Source organism: Acomys russatus, chromosome 28, assembly GCF_903995435.1.
Source record: "Acomys russatus chromosome 28, mAcoRus1.1, whole genome shotgun sequence".
Lineage (NCBI taxonomy): Eukaryota > Metazoa > Chordata > Mammalia > Rodentia > Muridae > Acomys > Acomys russatus.
This window is the reverse complement of record NC_067164.1, coordinates 41,547,356-41,572,561: the sequence shown is the minus strand read 5'-3', so window position 1 is coordinate 41,572,561 and position 25,206 is coordinate 41,547,356. Positions and strand designations below refer to the sequence as shown.

Genomic DNA, 25,206 nt, shown 5'->3' with positions numbered 1-25,206 from the left:
GAATATTCAAGTTTTAAAAAGGTATCGCACATGACAAAGTGTGTATCCACACAAATATATATTACACGCACACATCAAGCAGGTTATGTCGACGCGTTGGTCTGTCGGTGCTCAAAGCGGGAACGTAAATATCTAGTAACCACAGTCCCTGTGGCTTGTGACTGCTCAAGCAGGGCTCTTCAGCCAGTCCCCGCTGCTGGCTCCTAGGAGCCTCCCGTGCCACCTCAGACTTGAGCAGCAGGGTGTAAACAGTGCACAGGTTCATGTGTCAAGCCCTTTGCTGCTTTGTCCACTTCATTGTCTTCTTCCCAATCTGCCCAGAACTGGTTCCTCTCTGATCACGACCAACTTAGGACAGAAACACCGAGATCAGCATGTTCCCGGCAGACACACCCCCAGTGACGTCCCCAATGCGCTGCTCATGTTTCCCTGTGGCAGTTGCCTAACTAGATAAAATAAAATGGTGAGGAAAAAAAAAAAAAAAAAAAAAAACTCAAGAGAAGCAGCATTTCTGCCTTATCAACAATATGCACATCATCCGGCTCCAATGTGAAATACACACTACACTCAGTAAAGCACCCAGCAACTCTGCGGTAAGCACCATGCCCTTTACAAGAACGACCGTGGTGGTGGCCGACATCTCTGCAGCGTTTACTCCCACCCACAGGAAGATCACTCTTTCCTGTACAGCACCAAGAGCCAATCCCCATGCACATAGTGGAGACCACACACCCATCTACTTCCTGTCCTATTTGGTAATTTTATGACCTGTACCTTGAGCCCATGCACCAGGCTAAAGCTGCTCCTGAGGCAGACAAAACCAGGAAACGAACAATCTGAGTCCACATGGTGGTGTAACTCAAAAATCCTGTTAAGGAACCGCCAGAATCTTTAAGAATTATTCTTCATCTGTTTACACGACACCAGAGCAAATATTGTCATTTCAAACAAAATAAGATGTTCCTCCTTCCCTGGACTCGGGTGCCAATAATCTGTGACTGTCCACCCACCTCACAACGACAGTGGCAGTAGATGCAGAGCCGACTCAGGGGCTCGTGTCCCTAAAGAACGGGTGCCGTAAGGCTGCCTCTGCGGTGATTCTTGAAGCTGGGTTTAGATCCAGAAGCTTATCAAGCAGGTCGTAGGCTTCATCGGGCACCGCGTCCCAGCCTTCCGCGCTGGCAGGACAGTTCCTGTGACGACCCCGACAGCCGCCACTGTCCCCTGTACACGAGGACCCACCTGAGCGTTGCGCTTCGGAAGTCTGTCCACGGGAAGCTTTGTGGCCAGTGTCCCCTGAAGCAGGGACACGGCAAGTACACCCTGGCGGGTCAGCTGCTAACTTGGGAGTGGCAGAGTCTAGACCCCTTAGTCTCTCACACAGCTTCCTCAAATCTTGTGCTGGAACTTCTTTGCTACACAAAACTGATTTGCCTAAAAGAAAAATATTTGAATATATCAGAAGCACCTCACGTCTAGTCACGTGCCTCATGGATGTACTTCTGTATCTGAGAATGAGGCCGAGTACCATTCGCTAAGCTCAAATTGTATTCAACTTCACAGCCGAAAGCCAGACTACAAAGCAAGGGACAGAAGACAGAAAGCAGGGGCTGACTGAGCTATGCCAGGTGTTACCTGACTGCCACGGGCGCAGCTTTAACCAGCTGGAGCCCATGCTTTCTCCTCCTCCCTAACCTGCATGCCTCTAGCACAGCTCTTGCCTGTGTAGGATGCCCCTGGCATGTTAAGATACTCCTGTGCACACTCTGTCTAGCTCAAGAACCCTAATGGTGAGGTGCACATGCCAAACGTCCTGGTCAAGTTCCTGTTACAGTCAGCAGAGTTCAACCCCTACTTCTACATCTGTCCCATCTACAAGGCTGCGCGCGCGGGAGACTAAGCCTGCACAGTCCCGGTGCGCACCAGGTGCTCAGTGAGTGCTGTACTAGACGCCCCCAAAACCCTGCATTCGCCTGAATAATCTAGATGCTGTTTTAGGACCTCTCCTAAGTAAGAGCTTCATACCCTTCCTTTCTTTCTTTCTCAACGCTGTTCATTTCTCACAGGAAACATTTCCCTCGACTAAGATTTAAGCTCTGACTGCCAGCTCATAATAAACAGTACCTGGTACCCACCCCAGGCACGTTCATGAATGAGTCAATCTACAAACTAGGCCTCAGATTTTTCAAAAATATAAATGTCAGACTGGTAACTCAGTAGAGAAAGCGCTTGCTGTGTCACGTGTGAGGACTAGAGTTCTGGTCCCCACACCCACACAAACGCCTGGTGAGTGGAGGCACACCTCTAGTAAGACCAGCTGTATCAGCAACGAGACGCACACGTGGGCGGGCGCCTTGGTGGCGCACGCAGCTTGCCGACAGAGCAATCTGGGCAGTAAGCAGCTGCCTTCAGGTGTTCTAAGTTAGTTACTAGAGTGAGGCGGGCAGGAACGGAGAAAGCAAAGGAAGCAAATGAACTCAAACTAAGCCTGTGAGGATATAAGCCAATCCATTTTAACTTCTAAAACATCTCTTCTGCTTTTGCTAGGAAACTCTAGCCAGAGAAGGATAGCTGTGCAGTTTATCCCTTGCTCTGACATCATAAGATGGGGTTTCGCACAGCCCAGGCAAGATGGACATATAAATTTTAGCATAGGACCAAGAGTACACTTAAAGTATTGAGGGAAAACAACTAATGAATAAATTCGGCCAGGATATAGTGTCAGGCATTTGAATTTATTTGGTACAACTGGGTACACATTTAAGGATCACCGGCAGTGGGCAGCCTCTGCACAGCACCGGGGAGTCAGCGCAGTCATGGCAGGGCATGTCTGTGAGCACTGCGCCTGCCTTTTGCAACAGCTCAAGGCTGTAAGACCTGCGTCAAGTAACTGCAGACACTACACTAGACACCCAAGGCAGGCGTGGTGGTGCACGCCTGTAATCCCAGCACTCGGGAGGCAGAGGCAGGCAGGTCTCTGAGTTCGAGGCCAGTCTGGTCTACATAGTAAATCCAGGGCAGCCAAGGCTACACAGTGAAACCCTGTCTCAAAAGGAACAAAACAAAAAGAAAACCACGGCAGTACTGCTATCTCACTAAAAAAGATAGATAACAGCGCCATACTAGCCAATTCCCAGGAGGCTTTGCTTGCTGCTGTGGACTTGCCCCAGAGCACTGTTGCGTCGGATGTTACTTCCATTTCTAGGCCTCATTCTAACTCCTGCTAGGAAAGAGGGGAGCTCAGTTTTTCAACACAAAGTTCTACTTCTCTTAAAGCTGTTTAGCGGGAGGTGGAGAGTTGTAAGTTGTTGAGGACAAAGTAAGCATGTATTTCTCTGTAATGTAACACGCACCACTTCATCCTGTTAACCTCACACAAAATGCTCTCACACAGGCGGACAGTACACAGTGCAGTCAGTGCTGCTGACATGCGTCAAGCCTGCCGTGAGACTGCTAAGACCACACAGGCACAGGGCAGCTTAGTCGCTCGTGAGGTAGGCCATCCATGACGCTGTCCATTCCATTCACTGACTGACCCAAACCTCTGGGAAGCAGCAACTCTACTACTACCTGGAGAATAAACACACGGCAGGCATCGAGCTGGGCTACCAGAGCAAGGCTGACGTAACTCTCAGGCACGCCACAGGCATCGAGCTGGGCTACCAGAGCAAGGCTGACGTAACTCTCAGGCACGCCACAGGCATCGAGCTGGGCTACCAGAGCAAGGCTGACGTAACTCTCAGGCACGCCACAGGCATCGAGCTGGGCTACCAGAGCAAGGCTGACGTATCTCTCAGGCACACCACAGAATGCAGTATCTCAGCCTTAAGCTGTGTTGCTAGTATTTATGCACATTAACTGAACATGGCATTACATACCTGCGATACAAGCACTCACCATCACACACAGAGCAGTAAAGCGTGACTGACACCATCACATACACAGTCCTAACACTGTATGTGACGATGTCTGTCACGCTCACTACTCTGTGTGATGATGTCAAATGATTGATCACGCTCTAAGGAAAATCACTGTTTTCAAGCAAGTGAATAATTTCCTAGGAGTAGATGACTTTAAGATTACTAGACAAGTTTACTTGTAAGAGGAATTTTATAACAATTTATTTAGCAAATTACAGTTGATAATCAAAGCACCTGCCTTGTTCTAGGATACCAAACTTACCGAAAGCTTTAGCAGCCTGGACAGTTTCCCTGGATCCTCGAATTGTCATGATTTGAGCCAAAGCAGTTAAGTCATCACTGGCCTTGTAAAATGGGTACCGTCCACTGAGCAAGGAAAGGAATATGACACCTGCAGACCACATGTCAATCGCTGTGACAGAAAACAGAGTTTAGAAACCAGCCTCAAATTCTGAATGTATGGTCATCTAACTCAGCAGCTGCAGACCTTTCCTGATGACATCTTAGAAGCCTTAAAAGTTAAGAACACAGGACGGACTCAGCATGGATCCCATCAGATGGTTCTAGATTAGATATTTAAGTCTCCTGGGAGATTTTAAGGTATAATTACAACCCTTATTTACCATTCTTCCTACAAAGTAATTCTCTCTCTCTCTCTCTCTCTCTCTCTCTCTCTCTCTCTCTCTCTCTCTCTCTCTCTCTCTCTTTCTCTCTCTCTCCGAGACAGGGTTTCTGTGTAGCCTTGGCTGTTCTGGACTCACTCTGTAGACCAGGCTGGCCTCGAACTCACAGAGATCTGGCTGCCTCTGCCTCCCAAGTGCTGGGATTAAAGGGGTGTGCCGCCACCACCCAGTAGTTTTCTCTCTTGAACATACTGGTGAATTAGAAAACATTTCGTCATTAGAAAATTGTAAATAAACGTTCATTGTATAGGATCAAAGAAAGTTCAATGGCTGCACGGGAAGACATCTGGACGCGCTTCAGGATGTGAGTTGGTAGTGCAAGCGTTTCCCTCCTAGTGAGAACTCAGTGTCAACACCAGCACAGCCACAGCCCTGGGTCTGAGCCCCGCCCGGCACCACAACCAAAGCAAAGCCAGCTCAACGTGGCATCTTCTCCTAAGCATCCTAGTGTTGAGTTACTGCCCTGGCCCCTGGGCACTTGCCACTGTTCTGTCACTGTGTTCTCCTCCACCCTCGGTGCTGAGGTTCCTCAGAGGTGTAATCTCCTCCCTGCATAGTCTCTCTTACAGTTTCATCATTTACAGCTGCAACTACCATTTCTACACTGATGCTCAGCTGAGCTCCTTCCCTGAGCGTCAGTCCACCTTTCACTCTACGTGGATGTGCTACAAACCTCAGCCCGGCGCGGCACAATCCAATGTTAGCTTCCCTATAGCCAGGGCCTCCCTCCCTCCCTCCTTCCTTCTCCATCTAGTGTCTGGGTACATGTCCACGACCCTCACGCTAGTACTATACACACCCAGAACGCCTCTTCCTTCAGGACTCCATGTAAGTTTTGACAATCAACACCTTCTAAGCTAGGATGTCAACTCCTGACCTCTCACCTGGAGCACGTAGGATACTAGCCTACAGACTCTTTTCCCTGTCCATCTGCAGTGACCTTCTAGAACAGTCATTATTGTCTGTCCTTGAATAGCATCTACGGCACACAGCCTGTGTGTTCCTTTCTGGTGTACTCCTACCATCTCCTGCATCACTTGTACTGAGCGACACTACACTTAGTTTCCCTGCAGCTAGACTATGGGGGTTTTGAGTTTCTCAGGTCATCTTCAATGCCAAGCCCAACTCTACAGTATTTCCTCAGAGGTGCTTTTTTCCTATGAACTTCCTTTCATAAGCCCTCTGGATACGAATAGATGCCCCTCAATACCCTAGACAGTTCTGTCACCATTTCAGGAAGTCATTTTGTAATTGTGAGCATGTGTGTCCTAACTAGGACATAACAGTCAAGGCTCATTTTTCTGTCACTGGCAAGCACAGGACAGGTGCACAACAATGTCCTCAACGCCCAAGATCCAAGGGAACGGCAGGACTCACTGCACATTTAACAGGTGTCTTCTAAGCGCTACCATTTTTTGGATTCTAGAAACTTTTTTTTTTTTCCAGTATGTTAACTGCCACTGTATTACTTTCATGGTAACCAACAAAGTTAATGAAACAGTTTACCTGTACCATAGGTACTAAGTAAACAGTAAGCGGTCAATCCTAACACTGACAAAAACTGCTCAACACAGCCTCCCTGACACAGGTGACAGCTACAATTCTCTGTAAAATCACCTTGCAAATAGGATGAGCAAACAAAACCTACGAGGCAGGGCAGGGGTCACTTAAAACAAGCAGCATCAAGATCAGAAAGTTCTGTAAAGAAGCACACTATCTTACAAGTGGGAGGCTGCACTGCTGGGACTACCTGAGGCTCAGTGTCAGGCATCAGTGGTGACAACAAGCAATCTCAATGGTGCTGCGTTTCCTGACCTCTGTACCATACCTGTAGTCTGGTTAGGACACTTTGTCAGGACCTCTGGTGCTCTGAATCCTGGTGTGCCTGCTCTTGGGGCCACCTGCTGCTGCCTTGTGAGGAATAAAGAAGACGCCTCGTTAGGATAAAGTGGTCTGTTCGCGGGGCATGGTGGCACACGCCTTTGACTCAGCACTTGGCAGACAGAGGAGAGCCTAGCCTGCATAGACAGAGCTCCAGGACAGCGAGGTACATAGAGAGACTACCCTGTCTCAAAAAAGAAAGAAATTTAGTTGAACTATCTAAGTCCAAAAACTAAGTTCCTACAAAATCCTGTCCTGGTGTCAATATAAATAATTTTTACTTTAGTTTTGTTTTGTTTTTGGAGAAAGGGTTTCTCTGTGCAACTTTAGCTGTCCTGGACTCACTTTGTAGACCAGGCTGGCCTTCAACTCACAACGATCCACCTGCTTCTGCCTCCTGAGTGCTGGGACTAATGGCGTGCGACACCAGGCTCGGCCCAAATAAAATTCTTTTTTTTTTTTTTTAATTTATTTATTTATTTTATATATATGAGTGCATGTACGCCTGCATGTCAGAAGAGGCCATTAGAGGGTACAGATGGTTGTGAGCCACCATGTGGTTGCTGGGAATTGAACTCAGGACCTCTGAAAGAGCAGACAGTGCTCTTAACCTCTGAGCCATCTTTCCAGCCCCAAATAAAATTCTTAAGCACTGAAAACTGAATGCAATAAGCATTCTGGATGTTATATTTATTCCTCCAACCCCCACACCTTGGCCTAACCCCCATGCCCTGGCCCAACCCCTACGGCCTGGCCCAACCCCTACGGCCTGGCCCAACCCCTACGCCCTGGCCCAGCCCCCACGCCCTGGCCCAACCCCTACGCCCTGGCCCAATCCCTTCGCCCTGGCCCAACCCCCACGCCCTGGCCTAGCCCTCACACCTTGGCCTTATCCCAGTTAGATTTTAACACAATTTCCAAGTATACAAACAGATGGTAGATAATAAAAACCATAATAGGAAAATAGAACACAACAGGAATTTTATATAAAAATTCTCTTGTTTGGGGATCCTTAGTTATTGGTATATTCATTCACATGTGCATTTGAGTTAATCAGGAAGAATCTATAAAAACCAAGTCTAAAGGAAAAACTTTCACGGCAGAGAAAAGCAGCATTGTTTGGTCCTAGTTATTCAGCACAGGCAGGAATAAACACAGCAGAAACAATGACATACGCAAACAAATGTATCCAGGAGCCTCCTCCACCCACCCCTAGCTGCATGTAAGCGCACATGTGTTTTCATCAAGTGAGTATGTGACAGCAGTTACTGCTCAGTGTACCACTGTGTGCGGGGAGGGACCCATGTTTCTCCCTCTCCCTCACTAAACCAATATCCCACCCAGGTGTCAGTCGCTCATCTTTCTGGCAGCACGCTGACTCTGCAGCACCAGGGAAACACATTACCTGGACAGACAAATGCTGCAGACTTTGTCTGTTCCATAGCAGTCGCACGTCATGGCAGCCATGCAAGAACTGGCAGTCTTCCTCATCACACCAGTCACAGCCTTCGTAGAAGTGGGTGTCTTTTTTGTTGCTTCCTTTCTGGATATTATGTCCACAGTCTTTGATTGCTTCATGAGCTACAAAAGAAGCTGTGACACTTGACAAGACGTCCTCAACTGCTAGCACGGCAAAAGCAGGAACAGAGCATAACCCTAACCCTTCAAAAGTGGACGGCCAACCACACTGTTGTCTATTAAACGCTCCAAGGCCCCTGGATATGGCTGTATGTTAGTAATAGCAGAACTAGGGAAGGTTGAGGCAGGAGGATTCCAAGTTTGATGACAGCCTAGTCTACGTAGTAAAATCCTTTGTCTCAAGAAAATTTAGACTCTCTTGGCGTTTTCTGTCAAATAACATTACATTTTCCTAGTTAGCTGGGCAAACATTTGACTCTTTACTAGAACATTTCCCGATGCAGTAGAAGAGAATTCCACTGTCCTCACAGCTACTGATCACTCAGTGCAGCCTGCCGCTGCCCTGCCGCAGCCAACCTGCTGTCCTGCTGTCACAGGGCACCTAAGCCAACCTGAAACCATCCAACCTCGAAGCACTTTACAGGTCTCTTTAAACTGCTGTGTGTTATAACTGTGAAGTGCTGGGAGCTCACAAGGTGGAGTCTAGCCCTGTTCTAAATACTCCTATAGAGAAAGAACAGAAGTAGATGATCAAAACAAAAAATTCCACCACAAAAAGTTCAGGAAAAAATTAAAGGTCGAATTTTTGAGTACCTGCTCAAAGTAGTAAAACCTTCACCAACTACCACATGCTGCCCCTACGACTGGCTCCCTGAACTCGGCAGTGGGTGGGTGGCTGACTGGCAGGTGAGCTAGGAAGCTACATTACTTACTTTCTCTGCAGGGCTCTCATGTGAAATGGAGCTGTGTATATTGAAATTTCTTTCTCCAAAAACAGAGCGCTGGACAGAAAGGCCTACAGATCCCTCCTACAATGCCAACAGAACAAGGAGAGTAAGGGTTACATCTGTGACACTTTCTGCCAGCTCACTCTGCCTTAGCTTTAAGATTTAAGTGACATAGACAGAAACAGCTACAGGCACCAAACCACTCTGGGAAAGGAGAAGAGTCTAGGCAAAACTCTTACAGGATAAACTCGCACAGACCCACCCTCCCACCCACCGCCCCCCATACCATTAAAATGCTGAGGCCACCCTCACGGTGCTTCTTTTCCCTGTGCAGCCAAAATGGAGACACGTACTTCAGAACCTCCTCTATAATAATGCTTTTGAGAGGGAGGGACAGACAGACAGACAGACACAGAGAGAGAGTAGACAAATAATCTAAACTTTTGTAACACAGGGAACTTCTTTTATCACATAATTCGATCTGTGGCTGCACACTGAGGGGAACTCTCCTGAACGTTTGTGCCTGACACATAAGAGGCAGGACCTTTGCATCTCTTCCTTGTTTGATGTCAATCTGCACGTTTGTGTAGGGTCTTTTGACAGAAGTTTTTGTGGCACACTGCTGGTCCAGATTCTTAGGTGCTGGGCGACTCAGTGAGCCCTTGTGCCCAGTGACGCCATGATACTTGTTTCTTGAACAACCTTCCTGCTGAGCTTCAGACTGGACAAACCTGAGCAGCTCTATTTTTGTGTCATGAGTTCCTTGGGCCAAACCAAAGTCCACCAAGGCATACCTAAGAAGCAAAATCAAGTATTATAAACTTCCTGTGGAGATTAAATCTTAATAAAATTGTATGAACAATTAAGAATGTATAACATTCCTTAAAAAAAAAAAAAGAAAAAAATTCCAAAGGACTTAAAAGCAAAGACTGAAAGTAAAAAAATGAAAAATAAAGAAAGATGTATCCTTAAGCCGACCGGCTGAGCACTCTATCTCTCTCAGGCCTGTGCTGAGACGAGGCAGAAGGAGTGCACAGCAAAGACACAAAGCAAAGCCCTTGGTCGCTCAGCAGTGGGGAAGGTGGCGTTACAGTGGACAATCCTAGCTGAACAAGCCTAGAAGTTACAGAAAACAAGGGCTAAGGAATTAGTGTTAACTTCCTTAACGTAAGTGTGATACTTACACAACATAAATGCTACGTTCAGTTTATAAGGTCTCTTCCACATGTAATCAACAAAAATATCCGTGTATCAACTTTGGTGCTCAAACAAAAAACAGATTATGTTGTCCAACGTTCTCATCTGCTACAACAAGGACATGAAGCCTAGAAACAAAGGCTCTCGCGTGAGGCGGGCTCAGCTCTAAGTCCCTCCCATGTAACCGCATGTCGCACGATGTGCGCTGTGTTACAACACTTGTATTTTCCTCATTTCATTTTCTCTCCCTCACACAGTAACAAAGTAAACAGAAACAACGCCAACACCGCAGTCTAAGAGACGGACTCCATAGCTGTTCACGGCTAACTGTTCACGTCTCCTGGGATTCTCCGTACTTACTTTCTCAGGCGTCTGTTATACAGGAAATTGCTGGGCTTCACATCGCGGTGAACAATACCAAACTGATGAATCCGCCTCAAAGCTATGAAGAGATTAAACATGTATTCCCGGACTTCTTGAAAGGAGAGAGAATTCAAAATGTCCTAAAATAGAGTTATGAACAAAGTCACAAAATGGTTTCAACTGGATATTTAGCTGATTAAAGTTAAAAACTATTAAAACTTACCAAAAAAGAGTCATGCCCCAGATACGGCATGGCAATCACCACGTGGTCATCCCTCCTGAAGCAGTACTTAACTCCCATGACGTTGTCTTGCCCCCTAGTGGAAAATGCACTGTCTTAAAAACCAATTATTTTAGCAGGCATATGTACTTCCATTACAAACTGCAAAATCACATCACTGAATATAAGCATTTAACTGACATTATAAAAGATAGAATTTTCAAATAAAAATAGCAGTTATGAGGTTACTGCAATAATCCAAACCTGAGCTATCTACAGCCTTAACTGAGGAAGTGAACAGCCCTATAACCAGTCAAGGTCTGACTCGAGCATTTCATACCTATTAATAAACTCAGTCTTGAGAAATTCTGCAACGCTCAGTCCTAAATGGGACGTCTCAGCAAACCTCTCCTGTCAGGGCCCAGGGAGCTACACAGAAGAGGGACCCAGAGATGCAGGAGCTAGAAGGCATGCGTGACATCTCCCAGATACAGCAGGACTGACGCGCGCACAAGCTCAGGGACTGCGGCAGCACGCTCCAGTTCAAGCCTCAGGGGTCCCAGCACCGTGGGCAGCAGGGGTAAGATGTGAGCTCCCACCATTGACCTAACCCTAACCCTGACCAAGAAGCCAGCTGACACCTGCTTGCCCAGAGAAGACTAGTTGTCTCCAATGGTGTCTCACGGGTGTGCTGACCACCCTTAAAGGCAGCGGTGCCCAGCAGATGCCAGCACACACACAGCTCAGGGCAGCTCTGTAGACTCTGGTCTCATGTTGTGCGTGGATGTTTTTCTGTAGCCCATGCATTGTGTTTTCTGACCTTGTGTTTCAGTGGGTTTTGTTTTGGTATGTGTATGTTTCTCGTGGTTTTTCTTTCTTATTCTAACCAGTGCATGGTACAGAGCAAAGCACTAACCAAGAGCAACAATTAACTGAAAACTTTAGGGACAAGTTTATCGCCACTGCTGTCTACCCTAAGCATTATAAACCAGACACACCCACTCCCCTGACACGCCTTTAAGCTGCTTACCCCGCAATGGTCAGACACTGAAGCTCTGCCGCAGCCCTTACAGGGTGACTGGTCGGGATTAAGTGTTTCAGCGCAATTTTCTCTTCATGTCCTGCTTGCGACTGTGCCGTGGCCAAATAAACAGAGCTGAAGGTGCCTACGAAGCAATGACGGACATTTCCCAACATTAGACCTTGAAAATGTTAAGGAAAACAATGCTGTAAGAGATTTTAACAAGTCCTAATGGCTACTAGATTAAGTTATGACTTTGTCTTATTCTAAATATTTATTACTTTCATTCTTACCAAGGCGGAGAAAATCTGTTACCATAGTTACTAACATCATTATGGTTTTTCAACAGTTTAACATTAGTGAAATATACCCCTACCTTACCTTCTCCGATTTTGTCCTTAATTTTGAATACATTGACAAGCTGTGGTACAGCTTTACAAAGTTCCTCAATATCTCTTTCAACGCCTATGACAAAAGTAAGAATCTACAGTTAGGATCAATGAGAGACACTCTGATTTTTGTTGTTGCTCATGTTGGCTTGGGACAGGTGTTTTTACAGCTCACGCTGGCTAGCGCTTGTGACTCCCCCACCTCTGCCTCCCAAGTACTGCTACACAAATTTGCAACCATCACCCAGCTCACACTTTGTCAGGTTAAAAAGATAAAGCAATGACAGATATTTTAAAAAATTAACTACAAAATGATAAACATTAAAGTCCTATAAGAGTTAAGAAGTTGCAAATTAGAAAATTTTAACTTGCAGGGGAAAAAAAGCCCCCAAATTAAACACAGCAACTCTCTATCGTATTGGAGGTGCGCACTAAGAGATACTGTTTGTGCATAGCGGGCCGCTAACAAGAAAGCGCTGAGCGTAAAGCGAAGAAGAGCTAAAGCTGGGCAGGGTAGCGCAGTAGTCCCAGCTCCTCAGCAGCCTAAGGCAGGAGCTTAAGGCCAGCGAAGGAAACAGAACATTGGAAAAGTGTTTAAAACTCTGCAAGCAGGGTGTGGTGGTGCATGCTGGTACTTCCAATACTGACTTTGAGGCCAGCCTGACTCAAAACAAATACCCAAAATATAAAAAAGAAAAACTGGGCACACGATGTGTGCTGTGATCACTAGATGGCATAACAAGGGCATACTTCGGGACTCTTGATAACAAAGACAAAATCTTACAGGCTGGGAAGGTGTTGTGCAGAGAAGGACAGTCTATCCTCACAAACAGTCTTCTACGGTTCTCAGTGTGTGGGGAAAACTCACTTAGTGAATCCCCAAAGGTAATGTCATCCTCTATCGCAGTCCCCCAGAAAAACTGTTACTTTCAAGTAAATATAAAAGTATCCATAGCTAAGTAAGTGGAGGCAGTAATGTAAAACCTATTAAACCAGGACTACAAAGAAGGACCATGTGACCGTCTTCAGACTCTACTGCAGAACCGAGGCCAAGCATGAGCTACTGTCTCATAATTATACTCAAAAGTTTAGGGCATTTTCAAAGTGACTTCAATTTCACATGCATTATTTTCTCACACGGTTGTTTCCTTGCAAACTCCAGGACAGCCAGGAAACACAGGGAGACCCAATCTCAACCGTTCCCCCCAACAAAACATAAGAGTAAGAATTATCACAGTCACACATTTAGCATTTCCCGTATGACAAGCTTCATGTAAAGCGTGTTGTGTAAATTTATCCTAACCCTGAAATACCCAAATGGCACAGGCACAACTATAACCTTTTATCTCAAGTTTTATTTTCTTCTGTAGATGATAAAACAACAGCTGTTGATGTAGCTAGTGCAGTTTGCTGTGTAGACAAGACTGGCCTCAAACTTGGGAGCTCCTCCTGCCTCTGCATCCCAAGTGCGTGAGAGGTGTGTGCCACTAGTTCTGCCTGTGGCTAGCTCTGTGTGCCACTAGTTCTGCCTGTGGCTAGCTCTGTGTGCCACTAGTTCTGCCTGTGGCTAGCTCTGTGTGCCACTAGTTCTGCCTGTGGCTAGCTTGGTAACATTAATTCAATGCTTCAACCACTGACTCACCTCTAACATGTAGGAAACTGCCTGCACCATGGGTATGTTTAATAAGTGCCCATCATAAGGGTGTTTTCAGTCTCACCTGGAGGGATAGTAATAGTTTAAGTGTATGTCACGTTTTTGGGGGACTTTGTATACTAACTCAAATTTCCTACACTTAGGGGATCATATAATTTCATACAAGCTGGAATACGTTGAAGATTTTGTGACAGGAGATGTAAACTGAATCTGTCTCATACAAGATGGTACCTGTAGCCCATTGTGAAAGCATGCACTTGGGTATTAGGACTCTCTAGGATAATTTACCACTATGAAGGAGACACTCAGTATATAATTTAAACTTCATTCTTTTATCAAATAGATTTTTGTCATTTCACTTGGAACATATAACTTAAAACACAAGTTTGTTGAGACAACAATAAACATTTAATCCAATCCTATGTCAGCGACTTGTGCAATGTAACACTTTTCTTAACAGGGGAAAAGTGATAATGATTCAAAACTTCAACAATAAAAGGCAATAACAACATATTAAGCAACGAAACTTAAATTGAGCTGCAGAATAGTTAAGTACATAAGAAGTTTTCAAGGCATGTACCAAGCAAAACACAGAGCAGAGGAGCTGGGAGTGCTGCTCGGTGGTGGGGCACTAGCCTAACAACACAAAACTAATGCCTGACACTGAGGGGGAGCAACATTAGAAATAAGTTGATTATGATCCCAACTTAATTTTTAAAGTGTGTATCTAGGGCTGGGAAGATGGCTCAGTTGGTAAATGCTGGCCATGAAAGCATGAGGTCCTGAGGCTGATCCCAAAACCCATGTCAAAAAGCCAGGCATGGCAGCACACACACGCAACCCCAGAGCTCGAGCAGCAGAGCCAGGCAGGTCTTTGGGGCACACTTGCCAGCAAGTTTAGCCAAACTGGTGAGCTCTCAGCCAAAGACCCTGTCTAAACTAACAGAAAGGTGGGCAGTACTTGAGGGAGGAATGATTCACAAGACTGTCCTCTGGCCTCTACATGCATGTTTATATATGTGTTCTATTTATAGAGACATAGACAGAGACACACAGAAAACTAAATAGTGTAACACATTTTACTTTGGTTTTCAAATTTTCTTCAATAAGCATGAATAATTGGTTGTATTTCAAAACCTCAACACTACTGAACAAAGGGCTTTGGTATTCATCTGCTATGCCAAGTATTTATTTTATGCATTTATTTAATACTATCAAGCCCTTACTGTGTGCTGAATCCTCTCTGGTTCTACACATGCAAAGATACACAAAACGTCCCAAGTCCCCAACAAAACTTCAATAAGGAGTTAAGATAAGGCCCGGCACACAACAGCTCCACTAGCTAACCTGATGTGCACTGCACCCAGGCCTCATCACTTTCAGTCTTCACTAAAATTATGTTTCTAATACAGCTTTCGCTTTTTATTAAGTCACAGCAAAGAACCCTGTGGATAAAGTCCCAGGGCGCTTTGAAAATCACTATCGCCACTATCTGTAGTGTCCTACATTGGGTCACAGAAAAGCCACACAACTTTTTAAACAGGAAATAAAGACCACCCTAATTAATTCACCAGGTTTTCAAGATTATCAGAAAAGGCGTACTCCTCTGAAAAGAATTGTAGGACCAGACTGGACTCATGCATCCACACAAGGAACAATGCGCAAAGGAGCCAGACTCCATATCGAGTACTAAATGCGACATGAATATGACTCAGCTGCTGCACTGTGTGTGTATTTATTTTTCAAAAAGCCAAACTGAAAAAGGAGTTATTGTAACAAAAGGGGGGGGACACACTAGGTAACAGTAGTACTTTAAGATTGATCTAACAGCTTATATAAGACAGATTGGAACTCCGAAAAGGGAGGAGACAGCTGAGGGTAGGGAAGTTAATGGTACTTCAATAACAGTGAGTGAACGAAAGAACTGAGTGAACGAGGCAGGCAGGGAAAGGGAAAAGAAACACCACCACACATACCCATCTAACAGCAGAGAAGAGTGGAGGGCTGCGCGCAGGGGACAAACAGAGCGTGAATGGAAGAGGATCCTCAAGTTTTTAAGTTCTGAAACAGCATACCATAAAGAGGGGCGTGGAAAAGGACACTCACTGTGACAATTAAAGAACAGTTTAGTTTTAGCCAGAAGTTAAAAAAAAAAAAATGAAAAAACAAAACATGTGATGCTAGGCTCTTTAAAATGCAGTTAAAGCTTCTGGGAGTATACAGTGTGCACACTATACATTAAGTCAAAATCAGTATTTCAGGACCCAGACGATGGCTTTTAGGAAACAATACAGTCAAGTGGAACTCATGCACGTGGGCACAGTTTATGAGTCAGGCGTGTGTGTGTTTTATGAGACTGTAAATTAATTACATCTCTCCTTTCCCTTTCCTCCTACTTTAAAATAATAATAATAATAATAATAATAATAATAATAATAATAATAATAATAATAATAATAATAATATAGTTAGAATGGCTGCCCGCACAACTTCAGAACCGTACAGCCGGGGACTCAACACCGTACCTGGAAGTTTATCATCCTGCTCACGCTGTTTTAAAGAGTCACCAGCCGGACACCTGTCACAGCCACGCGAGGGAGAAAACGCCGTTGGCTCCTCCATCTGAGTCCCCAGAGACCTAGTGCGTGCGGGCCGGGGAGTCAGGTCCTCGGGGGTCGAGCAGCAGCTGTGAGCTCCGGAACAGCGTGAGGCAGGCTCGCCACAGACCCAGGCCGCGACTGTGAGGGAGGGACGGCGGTTAGCACCGACACACACCCAGCGGGGACGGGGAAGGCTCGCCCGGAGCCGGCCCACGCAACTCCCCAAACCGGCGCCCACGGGAAGCTCAGTACGCATGCGCGCCCCTCACGCTTCCGGAAAGCTGCGCGCCCGACGCGCCTGCGCGACTCTTCTCGCGCCGCTGTCACCTGCACATGCGCACTCTGCTCGGCCGCGCGGGGTGGCTCGGGAGACCTCGGAAGGGAGACCGGGAGATGCAGCCCTGCACACCATGGCCACCCGAAACGCTGGACTCTTCCCAGGGAAAAAGGCACTCTCTCCACCAAAACAAACAAACAAACAAAAAAAAATCTGACTAACTGCTGGTCCATTTGTGTCTTTAATCGTAGAGATGAGCAGTGTTGGTCAGTGTGTGTTGATCACTTAGCTGTGATGTAAACTAGTTTTCACTGGCCGAGCTAGTAACAGTGATGAACCCGGCAGACAAAAGCCCATCCCAACTGTGCATATTGTGCATCTTTTTTTTTTTTTTTTTAATGATCCACTAAGTCCATATTGTATGGGTGTTGGGTGATGCACTGGGTCATGCATGGGACTCCTACCACTGGTTGCATTCTGCAAAAACAAAGGATTCCTCTTGGCCTGGCAACTACTCGTTGCCAGGAGCTCAGTAAGGAGTGGGGCCTGGACCAGTTCTGCATCTCCAACGGCAGCCATAGGACCAGACACTATCCAAGGATAGATCATAGACACATACCTGAGCTCTGGCCGCTTTGTGTTTGCAGTCTGAGCGGAGAAGGGGAAAGGGCCAACGGGAGACTGAGAAAAAAGTCACCCTGGGAGAGTAGAGCCATAGGAATCAAGGAGGAGCGGTTTACAGTTACAAGGGAGTGATCAACAGTACCAGCGGCCACATGGAAGTTGAGGACACGGATTTAGATCTCTGACAGAAAGTGGGGCGGAAAGGTTGTATGTTAAAGCATGGTTTAAGAAGAAAAGATCAGCCGGGCGTGGTGGCGCACGCCTTTAATCCCAGCACTCGGGAGGCAGAGGCAGGCGTATCGCTGTGAGTTCGAGGCCAGCCTGGTCTACAAAGTGAGTCCAGGACAGCCAAAGCTACCTATCCTCACAGAGCCAACAAGAGAAACCCTGTCTCAAAGAAGAGGAGGAGGAGCAGGAGGAGGAGGAGGAGGAACTCCCTCAACCTTTCTATGACCCTAGGAAAGGTCAGAGGTGCAGTCATGGATTTTCAATATAGTAGTAGAATAGTGACCCAGGTAATTTAAATTTGATTAAAATAAATGAAGAAATGTGTCCTCTTGAAAAAAACTAAAACTGCCTGAAAGTTCAAGGGACAGTAAATTGGCTTGGGCTTAATTCAGTGGGGCTTGTTGTTATTGCTGTTGGTTGTTCGTTTTCAGCGTTTCTGCAGTACTGAAGGCTGAACCCAGGGCTCCAGGCACTCAAGGCAGATTCTCTGTCACATCTCTTGTCCTTATCTGCAGCCCTGTGCTGCATCCCTGGTCCTATGTCCCAAAGCCTGTGCACTGAAGGAGGGAGTGAGCCAGTGGGACAACTAGCTCTCCTTTGCTCTGGGCTGTGCCACGCAGTACCAAGCTCTCCTACGTTTATCTACTTGTTAAAAATCCGTCTTTCTCGGTTGTGGGTTACTCCGCTTTGGTAAGGACAGAACCCCTTGTATATGCATTTGGAATCTGGGTTATATAGAGAACGCTGAGGAAGTTTACCCAGCCTGTGTGAGTCCAGGACAGCCAAGGCTACCCAGAGAAATCCTGACTCGACCAACAACAACAAATCCTCACAGAGCCAGCAAGAGACACAAAGAACCAGGAAAACATTAAACACAGTGGAAGCATCACCACTGACGAGATTTGAGCATTGCCCAGCAGATACAGCACTGGTCTTTAGCCAGAGAGGTTTCTAGAATTAATAAGGAGACACTAGGTACTACCGCACCATCTGTAGGTGGTCGTGTGCATGACCACCGCCCTAGTGACACCCCAGATGACAGCAACAGTGCTGCCGTGGGATGTCCATCCAGGTATGAAGAAGCCAGAAACTAGCTCAATAAAAAGTCATCTAACAGCAAAAAGATTTACTTCACGCGTACAAGGTTTACTTCACGCGTACAAGCACAGTGCCCACGGAGGCCAGAAGATGGCATCTGATCGCCTAGAGCTGGAGTCACAAGTGGTTGTGTGCTGAGAACTGAGTCCTGCTCCTTCATAAGAGCACCAAGTGTTCTCACCTCCTGAGCTGTTCTATAGCTCTAGTTATCCTTACAAAACTGTCTCCCAGCTTCTCTCTTAACACGGCTATCACACAAATAGTTGAGCCTCTCTTATATTTGGTTAATAATAAGTTTCACAGCACAATCCTGAGCAGTCATTATTCTTAACCCTCTAAGCTAGTCTGGTTCCTCCCCACCCCCACCCCCACCCCACACCCCAGAGTACACCCCAGAGACACTTGCACTTTGTAGCTTTTCCTGTTCCAGCTCTTCTTTTGCTGTCATCTGGGATCTCACCCCTGGCTGAATCCCCTACTTCCTCCTCTAACTCCTCCTCCTCCCATGTCTGGCAGGAAGTCCCGCAGCCTTGCCTGTTATTTTGTAGACCAGGCTCGCCTGAAACCACAGAGATTCGCCTGCCTCTGCCTCTGCCTCTGCCTCTGCCTCACCAAGTGATGGGATGCCAGGTGTGCACCACTATGCCTTGCAGTTTAGCTACTTTATTGGCACAACAGGGGGCAACTGAGGAGCACTATTTACACAACATTGAGAAAAGAGATTCTCTGAACAAGAACTGCAAACAGATAAGGGGGGGAGGGTATAGAAATCAGCATTTGAATTCACAATAACCTTATGCCTATACTCCTGAGTAAGTTTTTGTATATGGTGTTAGATAAAGGTGAAGTGGATGGAAGTTTCTGGTTTCTTTGAAGACTCAGTTATACCAGTGATGTTTTTTCTGGATGATGTTTTCATGTGAGAAGGCATGATGTTTTTCTGGGAGCAGACACATGAGAGGGTGTGTGAAGTTTGGAAGGGTGTAAATAGAACCCCACAGGCAGTCAGAGAAGGACTTTGCATTGCTATCCTGCCCTGCAACACTCCACTGGTCTTTGCTGATCTTCACTTCATAGAGAGAACGGTCCAGATAACTTCTTGTGGTACTCTGGCTGACTCTGGCCCCTTCCACTGACTTGGGTCAATTCAGCAGAACCTTGTGGTTTCTTCTGGATTGTTCCACCGCTACAGATTCATGTGACTGTTTGGTGTTGGCTATTGGACTGGACTGCTGCTATCTTGACAATGTAGTGGTATTAGCTCAAGGAACTATGTCTAAACAGGTCCAACCCCCCTTTTTCTTATTAACGTTCTTTCTCCCTTTCCTCTGGTCAGTGGGTTAGAAGTGAGGTTGAAGTGTGTAAGAACCTTAAATAAAGCAGGTGTAGGAAATCCAAGCTTCTATAAAGGTCTAAGCTTGTTCTTCTTTTAAAGTGTTATTTTTGTGCATGGAGGCAACAAAGAAAATGCTTAGCTTAAATCCATTTTAAACATACAAATAACATTATTCTCTACAGTTAGAAGACATTCAATTTTTTTGACATTCATTTTTGTCTTATTATTTTGTGACATAGTTGAAAGAGATACAAATCTCGGGATTAAGTTTGAAACAATTTCATAAAAGAAAGTCCGCTTATTATAAAAATTATCTGTCATCTGGTTTGTTTATCCATCCTTTTATGCAGCATCTGTGGGTAAATATGACCCAGTTTCAAGAATTAAAAACATGAAGAGTGGGAAGTTCTGGAAGAAATATCTTGAAATCTGACCATGTGAAAAAGAAAACGAAAACAAAAACCCAATGCCGTGACTGCATTGAAGGTGACGACAGTTCACAAAGAAAAGTTTGCATGCCTCCCCTACCCCAACATAAATATGTCAAACCCTGGAAATATGTTTCATTCACATTTGAAAACTCCAGAGCATCCCTAGGGCTGAGAGGTCAGGCACGGAGAGCCAGGATGGCGGGCTTCACTCGCAGCGGCTGCCAGTTCTTCCGCTGGCAGCGTCAGTTCAGCCATTGCTGTGGGAAAACGAATAATGAGGCCAGATGGCTTTGCTTCAAAGCACTCGTTGTCTTTAGAAGGGATTGTTTTAAGTTTTGAAATATTCCTAGAAATTCCAAGGTCAAGGTTTTCCGGTTGGTGCCCTTTTGTAGAAAAAAAAAATATGCTTACAAGTCACATTTTAAAAAAAGAAAGCATATCAAATCTTGATTTAAACTTTTAATATTCTTGTGTTTTTAAATTTCAGCTTACTTTAACTTACAAAATTTTAATGTGTGAATTTATTTAATAAATTGCTTATTTATTATAATAAAATTTATTTAATAAATTGTTACCTATTCATGAAGGCAACTTATTTGAAACATGGATTTATACAGTAAAACAAATTTATACAATAATGCTAGCATTTTCCAGGAGTAGAACAATTACCTTCTTGGTTTTAGCTTTTAAAAATGAAAAAAATTCTCAAAGGGGAAAAAAATGTAAAGTTAGTCTGTAAACCCCTGCCTCCAAAGCAATAATGTTGCACATGAAATGAAGACAGAGGTCTAACTCTTTCTGAAGCTTTAAACAGAGTAAACAATTCTCTTTAGTTTGGTGTTGGACAATTACAAATCTCTGAGAATTAGAGACCAAATTCCACCAGGACATTTCCAGGGTGCTACCTGTTTTTGCACTCACTGCAGGTAAGAATGGACATTTTTAATTGTTTTGTAAAGTATTGAATTTTTAAAGAATACTTTGTGTTGCATTAAAATGGTTCAAAATCTAACTTTTAATGTCCATAAATAAAGTTTTATTAGGACACAGCCATACTCATTTGTTGTACATGCTTCCCTTGACTACTTCCCCCTCCCGCCCCCACCGCAGTAGTCGAGTGGTTGTTATCAGAGTTGTGTGGTCTTCAAGATAAAATTCATAGCGGATATTTGGGCTTTTTTGTGGGGTGCACATGTCTGTGGGTACATGTATGCTCGGTGCTTGTGGAAGACCGAGGACATCTTGGGTGTCCTCAGTACCATTTGCCCTGTTCTGGGCACAGGGTTTCCCACTGGCCTGGGGCTTGACAATTAGGCAAGACCAGTTGGCCACTGAGCCTCTGGTATTCACCAGAGAGAGTTCCAGGACAGCCAAGGTTGTTACACAGAGAAACCTCCTCTCAAAAACAACAAAACAAAACAAAACCAATAACCAAAACAAAACCATAAGAAGGAAACCAACCCAGTGCCTCAACTCTCTTTCTTCCTTCCCTCCTTCATTCCTTCCCTCCCTCCTTCCTCTTCCCTTGTCCCTCCCTCTTCTCCTCCCTTCCTTTCTTCCTTTCTTCCTGTATTTGTTTTATTTTGAGACAGGGTATGGTGATTTGAGTGAGCCGCCTCCACAGGCTCGGAATACTTGGAATTTGAGTACTCCATGCCCAGTTGGTAGCACTGCTTGGGTAGATTCAGGAGGAGTTGCCTTGCTAAGGAAAGCAGTCTCTGGGGCGCTGGAGGCCCAAAGCCACCTGCCAGTCCTAGCTTACTCTCTTCTTCCTGCTTGTGACTCCAGAAGTGAGTTCTTAACTGTTCCTGAGGCCATGCCTAGTGCTTGCTGCCATGCACCGTGAGGGCGATAGACTCACATCCTCCCGGGCCTGGCCACCTAGAGAGACCCTCCCTTCTGGATGGTCTATCACAGCAATGGAAACTAATATAGCGGCCTCATGGAACTCAGGCTTGCCCGAAACTCACCACATAGCTGAGGATGACCTTGAACTCCTGACCCTCCTGGCTCCAGCCCCAGGTGTTGGGATCACAATGGCACTGTGCCTGGATTCAGGGCTCTCTGAAGGCAAGGCGAAGGCATGCGGAGCTGCTCTTGCTGCTGCTTGTGTAGCTGGTGATAAACTGTGGTAAAGCAAACAAAATGACTAGCCAATGGCTCATTCAGTGGCAGTGATTCTAAGCCTTAACAGTGCAAACCCTACATTGATACTAATACCTTCCTCTCTTTCTTGGATTTTTTACCTTATGCACGTGAATATGCATGTATGTGTGTCTGTGTGCCACATGCAGCAGTGCAGTGCCCATGAGGGTCAGAAGAGGGAGTCAGATTCCCTGGAACTGAGTTACAGATGGTCGTGAGTGGCCACGTGGGTGCTAGGAATCACACTCGGGTCATTGGTGAGAACAAGTTAACCACTGAGCTTTCTCTCTAGCTCTGTGGCTGATATTATCCAATACAGTCTTATCCCTCTGGTCAAGTGGAAATTAGAATGTCACACAATTTGAAAACTAGAGCTAAGTTAGGATAGACCTTTACAACACCAGACGTTGCTCTGAGTACTACAACGCTATGATTAGACCTTCCATACTGAAAACACCTCCATACGACTGTTGCTCTGAAACAAGGACTTTGATCTCAGACATATACAGGGAGCCAGGGGGGGATCAAGGTCTCCTCAAAGATCTTGAGTTGTATTCATTGTATGTGAGTGTGTGCACGTATGTGTGTGGGAGCAGACATGTGTTTGTATGTGTGTGTGAGTGGAGTCCAGAGGACATCCTCAGGTTTCATCATCGCTTACATTTTGTTTTGATGAGACAGGGTCTTTCACTGACCTCTAACTCTCCAACTAGGCTAGGCTGGCTGCCCACCAATCTGTGCAGTTCTGCCCATTTCTGCTTTCTTACTAGTGGGACCACAAGTTCGCCACACAAGTGCCACTTTCTTAATATGGTTCTTGGGATCCAATTCAGACTCTCAGTCTTGTGGGACAAGGGCTTTACCAGTTGAGCCCTCTCTCCAGCTTCAAGAGCGTGGAGCTCCATCTTGTGTCGCCATTACACACCCAAGGAAGTAGCAGAGCACCTCCTTAGATGCAGCGTAAACCAACATCTCAAATATCAGCCTGAAATTTAAAATTGGAAGCCAAAATACATTCTGGTTTTCGATCCTAGAAAGAGACAACCATCGTCTAAACACTGCTCTGCCTGGCGGAAGCCATGTCTCTGGAATGGTGTTAGGCTTCAGTAATCAGACCTCTGGTCATGTGAGTCACATCTGGAACTTGTCAAAGCCAGTTAACTTTACAAGCTAGCTCCTAGTAGCAACACCCCTGGCCAGGGCACGCCTTCTGTCACATTTCCGCTGTTGTTTCCTCTTGAATAGTCACTATGAATACAAAAGTGAGGGGAAAGTTCCCTTAAACCTCAGGTTGTGCTTGGGAGGAAAAAAAGTGGGAAAGATGATAAAGTCGCCATAAAAGCAGCTCTTAACAATCAGCATTCTAGACTGTTCTTTTTGAAGCAAACCTTGAGTAGGCAGTTACGGGAATGAATGTGTTTGTGTGATCTGCCCTCTTCCGTGGTAAACACTTTGTATCTGCTCTTCTACACTACGAGATTAGGAAATCCTTTGAACAAGAGGAGAGTTCAGCTGTAAGTCCTGGCAAGCTTGTGGCACTCTGTAAGAATCCAGAGTCTGAGACTCTTTGACTAGACCCCTTAGTCCCAGCATGGCTGCCGTCAGTAACTCATCAGAATGTTGAATGGAGCAGAGTTCTTTGGTTCACAGCTCTTTGTGCTCCACAAGCCTCCTTGGCCGGCAGTGAACACAGGGCAGCCCTTTGTGACTCAGGTCAGGCCCAGGGGGGTCCACCCCATGCATTCTGGGAAGGGATAAGCTGTGACCAGGGACTCTACCTGTGTGGTTCATGACACCACAGAGAGCAGGCAAGCCCAGTAAGGTTGTTGGTTTAAACACTGCACAGCTCACTCTGCTCCTCCTATGCCCCAGAGGTGTCTTTTGGCAAAGGAAGCCATAAGCATGCCTTGTTGCCGGTCCACGAATCAGTCCACACTGAGTTTTTCTTGTTGCCTCCCCTTCCTCTTTCTTGGTTTTAGGGAAAGGATTGTTGGACATACCCCCCCCACACACACACCCGCCCCATTTCCAGTCTTCCTTTGCACTTATAACTGTTTGGTATTCTTTCCTCTTCCTGATCCCAGGGTGGTCTTTCTACCTACTCAGCCTGCTTCCTTTCGTGACCAGCAGTGTGCAGCACAGTGGACAAGCACCCAGAGTCTGGAACTGCATGTATCTGTCCCCTATTTATATAACTAGCTACCTGACCTCAGGAAAGGTACATGTCACTTCTGCTCCAGCTTTACTTTATAAAAAAATAACATTATGAACACCCCCACTAGCTTTCTGTTGCTGTGATATTAATTTATCACAAATATAGTGATTTAAACAAACTAGGCTCTAAAAGTTGGAAGTCCTGAGAGGATGATCAAGTATGGGTTTTTGTTTTGTTTTGTTTTGTTTTGTTTCATATTTTACACTCACTCTTAGCCAAGGGGCCAAGAAACGACGCCTTTTTCTTTTCTAGAGCCCCCCCCCCCTGCATTCCGTAGGAGCTCTTTGTCTGCATCCAAAAGCACACTGCATTCTAACGCTCATCCATGCTTCCACACACAGCTCTCTCTTACTTGACTTTCCCACTTTCATTTGATTCTAGACTAGATAATCTATGCTAATGTCCTCATCTTAAACTTCTTGGTTTATTCACGTCTGCTAGAATCTGACACGGAGCTGGGGAAGTCTCGCTTGGCTCGAGTGAAGAGAGCCACCTGGTCTTCCACAGTCCCCAAGGGCTGTGCCAGCTTACAAGACAGCATCCCATCAACTCCCAAGT

The 25,206-nt window shown here is 45.7% G+C and overlaps 1 protein-coding gene across 1 annotated transcript; it reads right to left on the bottom strand.

The window, feature by feature from the left end:
• Positions 1-1,045: 1,045 nt before the first annotated feature.
• Positions 1,046-16,337, bottom strand: Cdc7 (cell division cycle 7). The gene is made up of 11 exons (XM_051170483.1): positions 16,220-16,337; positions 12,033-12,116; positions 11,661-11,796; positions 10,634-10,727; positions 10,408-10,550; positions 9,395-9,644; positions 8,836-8,931; positions 7,890-8,065; positions 6,432-6,514; positions 4,183-4,332; positions 1,046-1,434 (listed from the first exon to the last, which is right to left on the bottom strand). The coding sequence occupies exons 1-11, from the start codon at positions 16,314-16,316 to the stop codon at positions 1,046-1,048; spliced, it is 1,698 nt and encodes a 565-aa protein (XP_051026440.1). The 5' UTR covers positions 16,317-16,337.
• Positions 16,338-25,206: the final 8,869 nt, after the last annotated feature.

Bases quoted from the DNA above. Each gene is read 5' to 3' on its own strand.
- Cdc7 (XM_051170483.1), bottom strand. From the start codon at position 16,316: ATGGAGGAGCCAACGGCGTTTTCTCCCTCGCGTGGCTGTGACAGGTGT. The intron at 11,797-12,032 runs GTAAGGTAGGGG...ATTGCTTCGTAG, and splicing joins TAAGGACAAAATCGGAGAAG to GCACCTTCAGCTCTGTTTAT. The intron at 10,728-11,660 runs GTAAGCAGCTTA...ATTTTCCACTAG, and splicing joins CAGTGTCTGACCATTGCGGG to GGGGCAAGACAACGTCATGG.